We start from the raw sequence: 13,915 nt of genomic DNA, 5'->3' as shown, positions 1-13,915 counted from the left end.
TTGCTTGTCGTTCCATGATTTGGGCAAAACCTCTTCAAAATCATCCCAAAATTCTTTAGGATGTACATTTTTACTTGGATCAAATCTCACAAACAGATGATGTGTCACATTTTCAATTTCTGAGGATTCTACCACACCATTAGATATTACATAGCCACTACTGTTAGCAACACTTGGTTATACTCTTTTTAATCTACCATCATGGTTACGTAGTTGTTCACCTACAGCTGTAGTAAATTGAGTTTTGTTAGTTTCCAGGTTAGTAGATTTAGCAGCCACTTGCACACCAAATTTCTCGCACACATACTTTCCTTCCTTGATTTGATTTACCATTATGGTGTGCATATCCTCCCATTGTTTTTCCAGATTATTTACTTGTTCCTGCATTTTATTTAAATCTGTATTTACTTGTTCCCCTAACTGTTTGCTGTCATTAGCAGCTAATATTTTTCCTCTCATAATTGTTAAGACAAGACTTTTAAATGAGCCTTGCTAAAGATTGTGGCAGCAATGAAAACAAGAAAGGAATGAACTCAGGGCATGACACAGGATGTGCATATGGAGAGACCAAACAAAATATAACTAAAATTTGGTTATAAATTAGCAGTGCCAACCATCACACCGACTTATAACCTCTTGTTTCCATAAAACAGCAACATACGAGAATTCGAATGAACTAAATAGAATTTATCTTTCACCATTTAAAAATTAGTGCTGTAATTTGTTTTTGTTAATTGGAAAGATTAGTTAGGTGCTAAACTTTGTTGGGCTATTTGATGTAGTTCAAGGATAGTGGTCCCAGAAGAGATGGAACTACTGTTATAGATAGCCAAGAGTTTTTCTTTTCTTTACTTTTTACTCAGTAGGCTTCGTGGAACCATACTAGCCAAAGCTACTCGATCGTGGAATGAGTCAGTGCGTGGTATACAGAACGCTGAGCAGAAACTTTACAAACAAGAAAAACAAGAAAGTCATAATTCATAGCATGTGGTTTGCACATGTCACGGCAGTTAGGTAATAGTGGTTGTTTGGAGCTTTTGCTTGTGTCTTTTGGAAGTGAAAAACACGCTTGACAAGCAACAAAATGGAATTTTATGAAATGGAATTGCATGTTTATTGCATACCTGTCTGTCCCAGTGCTGTTCGTTAGCTTTGTGACTGCAGATACGTTGTTGAGATCTGCAGCGGCGGCGGTGTCCGCCTGTTGCAGGCTCGCTGCTGCACTACGGCAGGCTGGCCTTCTCGCGCGACGGCCGCTCGCCGACCATCGTGCCCAGGGACCCACGAGCCGCCATCGGCCAACGGCTAGGCTTCAGCGAGGTGAGTCATGACACGCGGCGCTCATCACTTCTTAACACTCTCGACAACTGGGACGCTGCGGGTGTTCATCCTAGTTTTAGAGAGTCCGAGATGAAAGAAACGACGTAATGCCGCAGCTCTGTCTGGTTACCGCACTTGCACAGCAAGTAGTAGTCGTCAAAGCCGAGTACAGACACATCTGCATTCAACCTTCCATATCTCAAAACATTTCTTTACTTTTTTCCCGTCAAAACTCTCAGGAGCTCTGCGTTTTTGCTGTTTTCCCTTCTACCATAGCAAAATTTCTCCCTTTTAAAACAGATCTGACAGAACAGTGCGAGACGTAAAGAGTGCGTTAAAGGATCTTGATGTTTTTACTAGCAACGCACTGCTTCCCTACTAATGCGTTTCGGGGTTAACCTTCTACGTCGCTTTGTTGTTTCCACACGTTGCGCCGTAGTCTGAGCTGCCTATCGTGATCATGTGCGCACCTCATTGTTCGCTACTGCCGTCCGTCGGACTGAACTACTTTTCTGGAAACCTTCCTTACAGAGTTCCACACATTTTTGGTTTTGGTGAAGCAGTTATTTCCTTTCGAAAACTTTTGCCATGATCTCTGATTGCTATTATTATCCACAGAATTTAAACTCTCGCATTTCGAAGGACTGAAGGGTTATCTGTAGATGCACTGTTATCAAGAGAACAGCCGTTCTTTTAAGATATTCCGATGATTTTGCTACGAACTCATTAGTGCCTTCGAGTAATAACCAAGGTGTATGTTTCACCCAAATATAGACAAAATCCTGGTGTTCAAAGAAAATTAATTGATTCTGCGTCGAACCGTTTGTATTTCTCAGAATATAATCTCTGAGGTTTGCATGCGTGTACTGGTGTTTCAGCCGCGCGGGATTAGCCAAGCGGTCTAAGGGGCTGCAGTCATGGACTGTGCAGCTGGTCCCGGCGGAGATTCGAGTTCTCCCTCGGGAATGGGTGTGTGTGTGTGTCCTTAGGATAATTTTGGTTAAGTAGTGTGTAAGCTTAGGGAGTGACGACCTTAGCAGTTAAGGCCCCTAAGATTTCACATATATTTGAATATTTGAACTGCTGTTTCAGAGATCAGAAAATATTCAGTCAAACGGGGTATGCTATCACTTCTACTGCGGTGGATGGAAAACAAAAAGAAAGATCAGTGTCAGAGGAGAGGAGAGGAGAGGAGAGGAAAGAGAGAGAGAGAGAGAGAGAGAGAGAGAGAGAGAGAGAGACCATTATGCGCTATTGTAATACGTGATTTTGCCTTACTCTAATTCCCTATACCTTCGCTGGGGACTGAAACCACACGATCAGTGGTGCACGTGTGGATAGTTTCAGAAGGGAATACTGCGCAATGAGAAATAAAACAAGAAATGATCGAGGAAGTTGGGTCACAAGCTCAATGAGCGTTTCATTTTTCAAGACGTGCAATTGTTGGAAGAAAAAGGGAGAGTAATGAAATGGACAATGGGAAGTAGATGGCGAAAACAGCACTTTGCAGTGTTAGTATTAAAGGAATAGATAATGTGTAGTAGGTGCCTGAAAAAGTAATCGCTTTCCCCCTCTCTCTTTCCATCAACCGGATCGTATTTTATTTGGAATTCACTCTCATTTCCGGTACAGAAAGGTACTATTCCTGACGAGAAAAAAAGGAAACCAGAGTTTCACGTCCGATCGACTACGTGGTCATTAGAGGTGGAGCACGAGCTCGGATTACGAAAGGATGGGGAAGGAAGTCCGCCGTGCTCTTTCAAAGGACGATTTGCCTTGAGCGTTTCGGGGAAATCACGGATAAAATAAATCCAGATGACGTGACGGGGATTTGAGCCGTCGTCTTCCCGAATGGGAGTCTAGTGTTCTGAACACTGCACCATAGACCTCGACCTGACGAGAAACATTGTATCTGTTGTATTCATTCTCAGTCTGATGATGGTGATAGCCGAAACATCTGAAGTCGTACAAGATTGCCAACAAATTTTGAATCTGCACTGAACGTCATTAACACACACAGCGCAATATTTTGGGTAGCAGCTTCAGCTCGTGATTAAGCGTACAAAAGAAATATATGGCAGCGTAGTACGAGGGGGAAAGATTTACTACAGAGACGTTTGTTGCTCCCATCTATTATACACCCATATGATGGGAAAAGAAGAACAAAGGGTGGGAAGTTCGTAGAGCTGTGCAGTTCACTCGTTGTAACTTCGACGCCAGGTACTGAATCGTCGATATGAGTTCGCGGGTGTCATTGAATGTGACATTTGTGCCTGCTACCTTCCTCCCTGTGGTTTTGTTTTCGATACACTAGGTTTCTCTAAGGACACAGGACGCAGGCTGTCCTCAACGGTGCTGCTGCCTCGCGAGATTTCTCAATCACAGACGTGGCCAGAAGCGGTGTGCTAGGCGAATTATGCGACCTACTGCTATGTCGATGTGATCGGAAACGTTTATTGGTGGACCCAGATCAATTGTATGCAATGCTACACACGTACCATCAGTCTCAAAAGGTCGTCAGCATCGCCCTGACTCTTGAGAAAGCGTTAAAACTCACTACTCCTATAACATTAGTCAACGCCCTATAGTGATTCAATTGTTTTCTTTTAAGCCAGGTCTGACCACTGCATAGGAAAACGAGCACTACAAAAAGTGACAGCTCCGTCTTAGTCTGGTTTCTGTCCTCTCCCACCGATACAGTAGGTGCTCGAAGAAATAACAGAACCTAATACGTTGTCATGGATGGTGAGAGTTCATCGGAGACAAAGACGGCGTGTGCAAAGTGTGCCAGGTCCGCTCTTGTCCTCTACGTACACGATATGACGGACAGGGTGGGCAGCGATCTATGACTGTTTGCTGGCGACGCTGTAGTGCAGGGGAAATCGTTATCGTTGAGTAACTGTAGGAGGATACAGAATGACTTACAATTTCTGTTTGTTATAACGGACGCCAGCTTATTTTTACGTGTAGAAAATTGTAATTTAATGCACTTGAGTAGGAAACACGGTAATGTAATGTCCCAATAAAGTATTGGTGGTGTACTGTTTGACACACTTGCGTCCATTAAATATCTAGGCGTAACGTTGCAAAGGGATATGCAATGGAACGAGCACGTGAGGATGGTAGTAGGCAAGGCGACTGGTCGACTTCGGTTTGTTGGGAGAAAGTGTACGACATATTTAAAGGAGACCACATACTAACGGTAGTGCCACACATTCGTTAAGTATTGGTCAAGCGCTTAGGATCCGCACCGGGTCGGATTAAAGTAAGACATCGAAGCAATTCAGAGGCGGCTGCTTGATTTGTTACCGGTACGTTCGATCGACACTCGAGTATCATGGAGATGATTCGTGAACTCAAATGGAAATCCTTTGAGGGAAGACGACAACCTTTCCGCGAAACACCAATGAGGAAATTTAGAGAAATGACTGACTGTAGAATGATTCTACTATCGCCGACAAACATTTCGCGTAAGGATCAAGAAGATAAGAGAAATTAGGGCTCTTACGGAGGCATATAGACTCCCCTCTCTCCTTTTGCATGTGGAACAGAAAAGAGAATGACTTGTATCAACAAAGGTACCCTCCGCAACGCGTCATGTAATGACGTACGGAATATACTGGGTGTGGCGGGTATAACTGCAGATATTTCTTTTGCTGACTGAGGATCTACATCTACATCTACATTTATACTCCGCAAGCCACCCAGCGGTGTGTGGCGGAGGGCACTTCACGTGCCACTGTCATTACCTCCCTTTCCTGTTCCAGTCGCGTATGGTTCACGGGAAGAACGACTGCCAGAAAGCCTCCGTGCGTGCTCGAATCTCTCTAATTTTACATTCGTGATCTTCTCGGGAGGTATAAGTAGGGGGAAGCAATATATTCGATACCTCATCCAGAAACGCACCCTCTCGAAACCTGGACAGCATGCTACACCGCGATGCAGAGCGCTTGTCTTGCAGAGTCTGCCATTTGAGTTTGCTAAACATCTCCGTAACGCTATCACGCTTACCAAATAACCCTGTGACGAAACGCGCCGCTCTTCTTTTGATCTTCTCTATCTCCTCTGTCAATGCGACCTGATACGGATCCCACACTGAGGAGCAATACTCAAGTATAGGTTGAACGAGCGTTATTCTCGTTCTATTCGAGGATGGTGTACTAAACAACATTACATCACTATTTTCGTCATCTGCAGACTAATAATTATAATTATTACAAGTCATATGTTTTTAGGTTGGTTATTACCTCCAAGTATGTACAAATGTGTGTGAAATCTTTGGGACTTAACTGCTAATGTCATCAGTCCCTAAGCTTACACACTACTTAACCTAAATTACCCTAAGGACAAACAAACACACCCATGCCCGAGGGAGGACTCGAAACTCTTATTTAACATTCAGACCTTTCGGCTTTCGGGATCAGAACGTACACATCTCCATTGGTGATTCCCTACTCCCATTAACAGCATTTATGTAAGGTGCGGCTTCCTGCCCGGAATTCCAGGTTTCTCTTCAACGGCTGTCGGAAAACTTCTGCCGTCCTGGAAAGCCACAAGCGTTTAACCTGGCGTAGTGGGGTCAGACCACAAATCTATTAGACAGATTACGCCTGGAGAACAGCCTCCGTTCCCCAGATTACGGAAAACCAGCCCTAGCGTTCGTGTTTGCAACCAGCACGACCCGATAGTCGCGACCGCGGAATGATATGCTACCATCAGACATGTGTTATGCTTTCGGGGGACTTACGCCTTTGCTGAAGCATTGACTTCCACCGTCAATATGACATCAGTTTCAGTCATTGGTTTCCTTTTAAAAACACATTTGAAACTTCAAAAGGAGGCATCAGGCACTGTATTGTCGATGTTGTAGGATAATCATTTCAATGAGATACTACCAATACTCTCTTGGCACTGAGGAATGTAAAAAGTTGAAATTCTGAACATTTAGTATTTTCTGGTGTCAATATTCGTGTTGTCAACGTCACACCAGCGGGCGTTTCACAATACCTGCAAGAAACTAATCGAAAGATCTAGCAACACTGCTTCTATCTATACACTTTTAAAGCAATGCTAATTCACAATCTTCTACGATCCAATGGCGTTCAGTTGTTCAGTTTTGTCACTATAAAAATTACAATGCTTCTTCTTGACGATGTAAAGTAGCTGTGAGTGAATAATGCTCTCTGAATTTTCTGTACTAGTTCCTCTGCGGATTCCCTAACACGTTTAAGACTATAGTGGATAGTGGACGCCAATATAGTGTTCGTCTGAGCGTCAGATACGTTTTCTATACAGTTAAGTGCTACAGTGCGCGAACTAACATACACTACTGGCCATTTAAACTGCTACACCAAGAAGAAATGCCGATGATAAACGGGTATTCATTGGACTAGAACTGACATGTGATTTCATTTTCACGCAGTTTGGGTGCATAGATGCTAGGAAATAAGTACCCAGAACAACCACCTCTGGCCGTAATAACGGTCTTGATACGCCTGGGCATTGAGTCAAACAGAGCTTGGATGGCGTGTACAGGTACAGCTGCCCGTGCAGCGTCAACACGATACCACAGTTCATCAAGAATAGTGACTGGCGTATTGTGAAGAGCTAGTAGCTCGGCCACCATTGACCAGACGTTTTCAATTGGTGAGAGATCTGGAGAATGTGCTGGCCAGGGCAGCAGTGGAACATTTTCTGTATCCAGAAAGGCCCGTACAGGACCTGCAACATGCGGTCGTGCATTATTCTGCTGAAATGTAGCGTTTCGCAGGAATCAAATGAAGGATAGAGCCACGGGTAGTAACACATCTAAAATGTGACGTCCACTGTTCAAAGTGCCGTCAATGTGAACAAGAGGTGACCGAGACGTGTAACCAGTGGCACCCCATACCATCACGCTGGGTGATACGCCAGTATGGCGATGACGAATACACGCTTCCAATGTGCGTTCACCGCGGTGTCGCCAAACACGGATGCGACCATCATGATGCTGTAAACAGAACCTGGATTCATCCAAGAAAATGACGTTTTGCCATTCGTGCACCCAGGTTCGTCATTGAGTACACCATAGCAGGTGCTCCTGTCTGTTATTCAGCGTCAAGGGTAACCGCAGCCATGGTCTCCGAGCTGATAGTCCACGCTGCCGCAAACGTCGTCGAACTGTTCGTGCAGACGGTTGTTGTCTTGCAAACGTCCCCACCTGTTGACTCAGGGATCGAGACGTAGCTGCACGATCCGTTACAGCCATGCGGATAAGATGCCAGTCATCTCGACTGCTAGTGATACGAGGCCACTGGAATCCAGCATGGCGTTCCGTATTACCCTCCTGAACCCACCGATTCCATATTCTGCTAACAGTCATTCGATCTCGACCAACGAGAGCAGCAATGTCGCGATAAGATAAACCGCAATCGTGACAGGCTACAATCCGACCTTTTACAAAGTCGGAAACGTGATGGTACGCATGTCTCCTCCTTACACGAGGCATCACAACAACGTTTCACCAGGCTACGCCGGTCAACTGCTGTTTGTGTATGAGAAATCGGTTGCAAACTTTCCTCACGTCAGCACGTTGTAGGTGTCGCCACCGGCGCCAACCTTGTGTGAATGCTCTGGAAAGCTAATCATTTGCATATCACAGCATCTTCTTCCTGTCGGTTAAGTTTCGCGTCTGTAGCACGTCATCTTCGTGGTGCAGCAATTTCAATGGCCAGTAGTGTAATTATCTGCTGAAGATCAAAGTAAGTAATTGATTATAGTGAAAACTACCTAAGAAACGGAACTCAGTAAATATTACTCGTTGACAAACAGTGTCCGTTCCACAGACTAAGTAAGGGTTTTTATATTCAAGGAAGTCGAAGTGTTGGAAAAGCTTCGCGGAATAGAAGAGATGCAGATGCTTAATGCTTGTTGAAAAAGATTGCTAGCTGACATTCGAAGTCACAAAATTTAATTTAATTTGACAAATCATCGAAATATGTCTATATTGTTTCCTTATACAGTATGGAATCATTGAGCCGCGACAGTAAAACCACTAAGGACATCCATTCAAAGCAATTAAGATTGAACAATTACATAATTATGTTTGTTGGGAAGACAAGGACGACCACATTCCCTGAAAGAATCACAATCGACGCTTACGAAACGGCAGGTGTGGCTACAGCGTTTTTAATATAATTTTAGTTTTGTGCAGTTTCAGCCGCACTGCTTTCGCTGATACTGCTGCGTACACACGACTTGGCTTTTCATCTTTCTTTGTCACACGGTCATAATAACGACAATAGCTGTAAATACGGCATGGTGCTAACGGTTGGAGTATCGTCTAGGTAGATCGTGCCTGCAGGTCACACGTGTGTGTAATGTTGTATCTAAGAGTTTTATGCCGGTGGCTCTGATGAATGCTTGTCTAATGAGACGTCGTGCTTATGTCGTTCTTGCTGAGAGAATAGAAGTACGGGTCTGATATTCGATGCTGAAGCACACCACATTCCGCTTGAAAGGCAGCAAGAGGTTCACACATAGTTTGAAAGTCCATGTGGAGATCACCAAGAACAGTTTCATATACTCTTACTCCACCAAACATCCTGAGGAAGTTTGTAATTTAGTCCAAAAGTGTGATGATCAGGCTCCGTCAGCCACGACCATAGCTTCCTTGACAGGCTAAGTACTGATGGCTCAAACAGTTTCTATACAGAGTGTCAATTTTAACTGAAGACATTCAAATATCTCGAAAACTACGCATCGGACCAAAAAAAGGTGTTCCAATTTATTTGTCTCAAAAGGGGACATACAACGACACCATACACGGCCCACCACCCCAACCCGTGCGTGAGTGGCTTTGAAATCTTCAACGGGAACCCCCGTTTTTATTGCAGGTTATGATTCTGCGGTAAAACCTGCACATGTTTTGTCTGAAGCATTTTCTTCGTTTCGCCACAGATGGCGCTGTAATCGGAGGAACAAAAATGTACTGGCAGAAGTAAAGCTGTGCTTCGGTAGCTCAGTTGGGAGAGCACTTTCCCGCGAAAGGCAAAGGTCCCGAGTTCGAGTCTCGGTCGGGCACACAGTTTTAATCTGCCAGGAAGTTTCATATCAGCGCACACTCCGCTGCAGAGTGAAAATTTCATTCTGGAATGTAAACACAGTCATAATTCACGAAATACTACTAAAATGGCCCTTGAAGCATTAAAAGACTCGTGGAACCCCACCTCCATGCTGCAAGGGTAGTACAAGCCAGTATTTCATAACTTCTAAGTGTCTTCAAGTTGGCGGTACAACGTTTGAACCCTTACTCCCATTGGAAAAGTAAGTTAGCGTTCGCCTTGAGCCATGGATGCAGTGGCGCGTTGAGTAGTCCCCTGTTCGATACGTCATGTCGGAGGAATACAGCATGATAAGTTGTGGAGCTCCCGCTGCGAGCTGGTGACGTGCGCGCACATGTTGCAGGTGGACGTGGCCAAGATCAACCTGCTGTACGGCTGCCGCGAATGGGGCTTCCAATTAGAAGTTATGAAATATTGCTGTGGAATCGTAATCTGCAGTAAAAAAAGGGGGTTCCCACTGCAGATTTCAAAGTTGCCCCCACCACCCACGCGCTTGATGGGATGGAGTATCGAGTGTGGTATCATTGGATGTACCAGTCCGAGACAAAGCAATTGGAATTATAACTTTTTCTGAAGCAATATGTAGTTTTTGAGATATTTCAATGTCTTCAATTAAAAAGAACCCCTTGTAGAAGGACCAGAACCGAACACCTTAGAGTCAAACTCACCGGTGTGCGTTAGCGCTCCCGCTACGGAGTGTGATTCTAACGGTACTGGTAACAAATGTGTTAGCAGACCTTCTTCCTACATCGCTAAGTTTAGTTTACCAGTGAATTCCGTATCTTTCATTACATTACATGCAATACGTTCAGACACGTGTAGTAGATACGTGGCTGTTGTCGCAGACGATTTATTTTATGAAACAGATCTGATGATGATCATTAAAGACCAAAAGCGGTAATCTGATAACAAACAGTTTGTGACCATAGACGTAAACTGAAGGAAACGAATCAACTTCGTCAGGTGCTGATAATACCGGGTGATCAAAAAATCAGTACAAATTTGGGAACTTAATAAACCACGGAATAATGTAGATAGAGAGGTAAAAATTGACACACATGCTTGGAATTACATGGGGTTTTATTAGAAAAAAAAAAAGAAAAAAAAAAGAACTGCTAGACGCGTGAAAGATCTCTTGGGCTGGTCGTTTGGTGATGATCGTGTGCTCAGCCGCCACTTTCGTCATGCTAGACAAGCTTTTAGCTAAAACATGACAGATGCGTGTGGTGACCTGCAGGCACAATCTACCTAGACGTAGTTTTCCAGATACAGGGTTATTACAAATGATTGAAGCGATTTCACAGCTCTACAATAACTTTATTATTTGAGATATTTTCACAATGCTTTGCACACACATACAAAAACTCAAAAAGTTTTTTTAGGCATTCACAAATGTTCGATATGTGCCCCTTTAGTGATTCGGCAGACATCAAGCCGATAATCAAGTTCCTCCCACACTCGGCGCAGCATGTCCCCATTAATGAGTTCGAAAGCATCGTTGATGCGAGCTCGCAGTTCTGGCACGTTTCTTGGTAGAGGAGGTTTAAACACTGAATCTTTCACATAACCGCACAGAAAGAAATCGCATGGGGTTAAGTTGGGAGAGCGTGGAGGCCATGACATGAATTGCTGATCATGATCTCCACCACGACCGATCCATCGGTTTTCCAATCTCCTGTTAAAGAAATGCCGAACATCATGATGGAAGTGCGGTGGAGCACCATCCTGTTGAAAGATGAAGTCGGCGCTGTCGGTCTCCAGTTGTGGCATGAGCCAATTTTCCAGCATGTCCAGACACACGTGTCCTGTAACGTTTTTTTCGCAGAAGAAAAAGGGGCCGTAGACTTTAAACCGTGAGATTGCACAAAACACGTGAACTTTTGGTGAATTGCGAATTTGCTGCACGAATGCGTAAGGATTCTCTACCGCCAAGATTCGCACATTGTGTCTGTTCACTTCACCATTAATAAAAAATGTTGCTTCATTACTGAAAACAAGTTTCGCACTGAACGCATCCTCTTCCATGAGCTGTTGCAACCGCGCCGAAAATTCAAAGCGTTTGACTTTGTCATCGGGTGTCAGGGCTTGTAGCAATTGTAAACGGTAAGGCTTCTGCTTTAGCCTTTTCCGTAAGATTTTCCAAACCGTCGGCTGTGGTACGTTTAGCTCCCTGCTTGCTTTATTCGTCGACTTCCGCGGGCTACGCGTGAAACTTGCCCGCACGCGTTCAACCGTTTCTTCGCTCACTGCAGGCCGACCCGTTGATTTCCCCTTACAGAGGCATCCAGAAGCTTTAAACTGCGCATACCATCGCCGAATGGAGTTAGCAGTTGGTGGATCTTTGTTGAACTTTGTCCTGAAGTGTCGTTGCACTGTTATGACTGACTGATGTGAGTGCATTTCAAGCACGACATACGCTTTCTCGGCTCCTGTCGCCATTTTGTCTCACTGCGCTCTCGAGTGCTCTGGCGGCAGAAACCTGAAGTGCGGCTTCAGCCGAACAAAACTTTATGAGTTTTTGTACGTATCTGTAGTGTGTCGTGACCATATGTCAATGAATGGAGCTACAGTGAATTTATGAAATCGCTTCAATCATTTGTAATAGCCCTGTACTTGAATGCCTTCAGTTAAAATTGACACTTTGTATAGAAACTGTTTCAGCCATCAGCCTGTCAAGGTGACCAAGTCATGGAATAGCGGCGTGCACATATACAGAGGGCAGTTCTATCGTGTACACGTGGTATAAAAGGGCAGTGCATTGGCGGAATGGTCACTTGCACTCAGGCGATTCATGTGAAAAGACTTCCCACATGATTATGGCCGCACAACGGGAATTAACAGATTTTGAACGCATAATGGCAGTTGGAGCCAGGCGCATGGGAAATTCTGTTTCGGAAATTTTCCGAGATTCGCAGTGTCAAGAGTGTGATGACAATACCAAATGTCAGGCAGTATCCCCACCACGGATAACGCAGTGGGCGACGGCCTACACTTAACGATGTAGAGAGACGGGGTTTGTTTAGAATTGTCAGTGCTAGGAGACAAGCAAAACTGTATGAAACAAGCGGCGAAATCAATCTGGGACTTACGACGAACGTGTCTTTTAGCACACTGCGGTGAAATCTAGCGTTATGGGCTATGGCAGCAGACGACCGAAGCGAGTGCCTTCGTTAACAGAACGACATCGCCTGTGGCGCTACTCCTGTGCTTGAGATCATATCAATTATACCCTAGACAACTGGGAAACTGTGGCCTGATCAGATGACACCCAATTTAAGAGATAGGATCTGATTGTAGGGTTCGAAGATGGTGAAGACCCCACGTAGCAAAGGACCCGTCAACAAGGCACTGTAGAAGCCGATGGTGGATCCATAACGGTGTGGGCCGTATTTACGTAGATGGACCTGTTTCTCTGGTCCAACTAAACCCATCATTGACTGGAAATAGTTATGTTCGTCTACTTGGAGACCATTTACAGCCATTCATGAACTTCATGTGACCAAAAAATGATCGAATTTTTATGGATGGTAATGTGTCGTGTCACCAGGCCACAATTGTTCGCGTTTGATTTGAAGAACATTCTGGACAATTCGAGCGAATGGTTTGCCATCGACATGAGTCCCACCGAACATTTACGGGCCACAATAGACAGGTCAGTTCGTGTACAAAATACAGCAATCAACACTTCCGCAATTATTGACGGATACAGAGGTAGCATGGCTCAATATTTCTACAGGGGACTTGCAACGACATGTTGAGTTCATGCGAGGTCGAGTTGCTGCCCTACACCGAGAAAAGGAGAGCCGACACGATATTAAGAGGTATCCTATCACTTTTGTCGCCCCCTTTATAACGCCACTAAATATTCGGGCCCATTAAGCTATCCACGCGGTTGTTGGGATTGGTTCAGTTGTGAAGACGTCCACATCAAATGGTGAGGAATCGACCACAGCCTCTCAACTCGGAAGTTGAAGTAATACTTGGCCGTAATACTAGTAACCTAACTTTCCTTGTATTATCAGGTGTTCGTATTATTTAGTCCGGTCACTGTCAAAATAGTCCTCGACAGCATGATAAGATGTGGAGCTCACGCTGGGAGCTGGTGACGTGCGCGCACGTGTTGCAGGTGGACGTGGCCAAGATCAACCTGCTGTACGGCTGCCGCAACACGCTGGTGAGACGGCCCACACCGCCCACACAGCCGCCCCCGCGCCCTGGTGAGTACCCTCAGTGTTGCTGGCTGCTAGCCTGGTGGTGAGCGCGCCCTGCAGACGCCTTCCTCTGTTCCAGCAGTCTGCGCCGGCAGCGACCGCTTCTGCAACCATTGGGCGCGCTTCGAGCAGTGCCTGCGCCTTCCCTTCTGGATGAAGGTGCACTGCTTGGACTCCTGACGCTCCTGCGGTGAGTCTCCAACTTTAAGAGATCCTCTTTCCAAAAATATAAGAAGTTCTTGCAGTTTTTATCAACTTTTACATACTGTTTTAGCTCATAAG

At 44.9% G+C, this 13,915-nt stretch overlaps 1 protein-coding gene across 1 annotated transcript in view; it reads left to right on the top strand.

Moving 5' to 3' along the window:
- Positions 1-13,680, top strand: part of LOC126108579 (zinc metalloproteinase nas-4-like) — a 107,724-nt gene extending 94,044 nt beyond the window's left edge. Inside the window, 2 exon segments of the mRNA XM_049913906.1 lie at positions 1,211-1,320; positions 13,549-13,680. Of these exon segments, the coding sequence (XP_049769863.1) occupies positions 1,211-1,320; positions 13,549-13,680 (242 nt within the window).
- Positions 13,681-13,915: the final 235 nt, after the last annotated feature.

Source organism: Schistocerca cancellata, chromosome 1 (assembly GCF_023864275.1).
Source record: "Schistocerca cancellata isolate TAMUIC-IGC-003103 chromosome 1, iqSchCanc2.1, whole genome shotgun sequence".
Taxonomy (NCBI): domain Eukaryota; kingdom Metazoa; phylum Arthropoda; class Insecta; order Orthoptera; family Acrididae; genus Schistocerca; species Schistocerca cancellata.
The sequence above is the reverse complement of the archived record's forward strand: the minus strand, read 5'-3'. Positions and strand labels throughout refer to the sequence as shown.